General features: G+C 51.4%; 1 protein-coding gene across 1 annotated transcript; it reads right to left on the bottom strand.

Moving 5' to 3' along the window:
* Nucleotides 1-439: 439 nt before the first annotated feature.
* On the bottom strand, nucleotides 440-1,378 carry LOC137457395 (olfactory receptor 14A16-like). Its single transcript, XM_068169294.1, has one exon. It carries the CDS (start codon nucleotides 1,370-1,372, stop codon nucleotides 440-442), a length of 933 nt encoding a protein of 310 aa, XP_068025395.1. The 5' UTR covers nucleotides 1,373-1,378.
* Between the last annotated feature and the right edge of the window lie 310 nt (nucleotides 1,379-1,688).

Raw genomic sequence — 1,688 nt, 5'->3', positions numbered from 1 at the left:
ATTTGTCCTGTGATGGATGGAGTTGGTATTGCAGAGAGAGACAGAGGATCAGTTTGTACTGAAATGAGGACCAGTTTGTACTATGACCAGGGGTCCAGCAAGTACTGCTTCTCCCTGGCAGTGCTGCAGTGCTGGGACTCATTGCCCCTCCACCTCTGCACAGAGGAGATGTGCCTGGAGCTCCAGAAAATTCTTGGAGGAAGGACCTCAAAAAAAAAAAAAATGGTACTGAAAGGTTCTTTATTTTGATTAACCAAACAAGGAGCACAGCTCCCCCAACATAAATCCTCAGTCAGAAAAGCAAATTAGAGAGTGAAATAGAAAGGTGATGACAACATTGCCAAAAGTAAAAATCCACCACAAACAGCAAAACTCCAGCAGCCAGGCTGGGCCTGCGCTGAGTGACATCAGAACTGCTCTGCAGGAGAAGACAAAGAGTTTATTGCTTCTGAAAGCATCCAGTGATCAGTTTGCTCAGTGCAGCCTTCAGCTCCTGGTTCCTCAGGCTGTAGATGAGAGGGTTCACTGCTGGAGGCACCACTGAGTACAGAACTGACACAATAAGGTTCCAGAAAGGAGAGGACATGGAAGGGGGCTTCAGGTAGGCAAAGATGCCAGTGCTGACAAACAGGAAGACCACAGCCAGGTGAGGGAGGCAGGTGGCAAAGGCTTTGTGGCGTCCCTGCTGAGAGGGGATCCTCAGCACTGCCCTGAAGATCTGCACATAGGACACCACAATGAACATGAAACAGCCAAATGCTAGGCAGATAGTGACCATAATAAGCCCGATTTTCCTGAGGTAGGATGCGGAGCAGGAGAGCTTGAGGATCTGGGGGATTTCACAGAAGAACTGGTCCAGAGCATTGCCCTGGCAGAGGGGCACGGAAAGTGTATTGGCTGTGTGCAGCAAAGCATTGAGAACCCCACAGGCCCAGGCAGCTGCTACCATCTGGAGACAAACTCTGCTGCCCAGGAGGGTCTCATAGTGCAGGGGTCTGCAGATGGCAACATAGCGATCATAGGACATGGTGGTGAGGAGAGAAAACTCTGCTGAAATCAAGAAGAGAAAGAAAAATACTTGTGCAGCACATCCTGAGTAGGAGATGACTCTGGTGTCCCAAAGGGAATTTGTCATAGATTTGGGGACTGTGGTAGAGATGCAGCCCAAGTCAAGGATGGAGAGGTTGAGGAGGAAGAAGTACATGGGGGTGTGGAGGTGGTGGTCCCAGGCTATGGTGGTGATGATGAGGCCATTGCCCAGCAGGGCAGCCAGGTAGATGGCCAGGAAGAGGCAGAAGTGCAGGAGCTGCAGCTGCCTTGTGCCTGGGAATGGCAGGAGGAGGAAGTGGGTGATGGAGCTGCTGTTGGCCATCTGCTGCTGTTGGCCATCTGCTGCCTCTGGCCATGGAGACCTGTCCAAGGAAGGAAAGACAGTGACAAGTTAGGGCACATTTATCTCAGCCTCATTGTAACCCCTGTCCCTGAGCTGCATGAGGAATGGATCAGCTCATTCCCCATCACTACCAACCAGGGATGATTCGTCACAGCTTCAAATGCGGCAGGGACCCAGAATTGCCATGGAGATTCCTCTGGTGTCAGAACAGAAAGTGACCAACAGCCCAATCCCAGGGAATGAGAGTCCCATGGAGAGGTGGAGAAACAGGGAACAGCTCTGCAGTGCTGCAGAG

This window comes from Melanerpes formicivorus, unplaced genomic scaffold (genome assembly GCF_026170545.1).
Source record: "Melanerpes formicivorus ecotype bairdi unplaced genomic scaffold, bMelFor1.0.p_v2 SCAF_177, whole genome shotgun sequence".
In the NCBI taxonomy this organism is placed as follows: domain Eukaryota; kingdom Metazoa; phylum Chordata; class Aves; order Piciformes; family Picidae; genus Melanerpes; species Melanerpes formicivorus.
The sequence above is the reverse complement of the archived record's forward strand: the minus strand, read 5'-3'. Positions and strand labels throughout refer to the sequence as shown.

What these genes read in the sequence shown, in the direction of transcription:
- LOC137457395 (XM_068169294.1), bottom strand. Translation starts at nt 1,372, where the DNA reads ATGGCCAACAGCAGCTCCATCACCCACTTCCTCCTCCTGCCATTCCCA.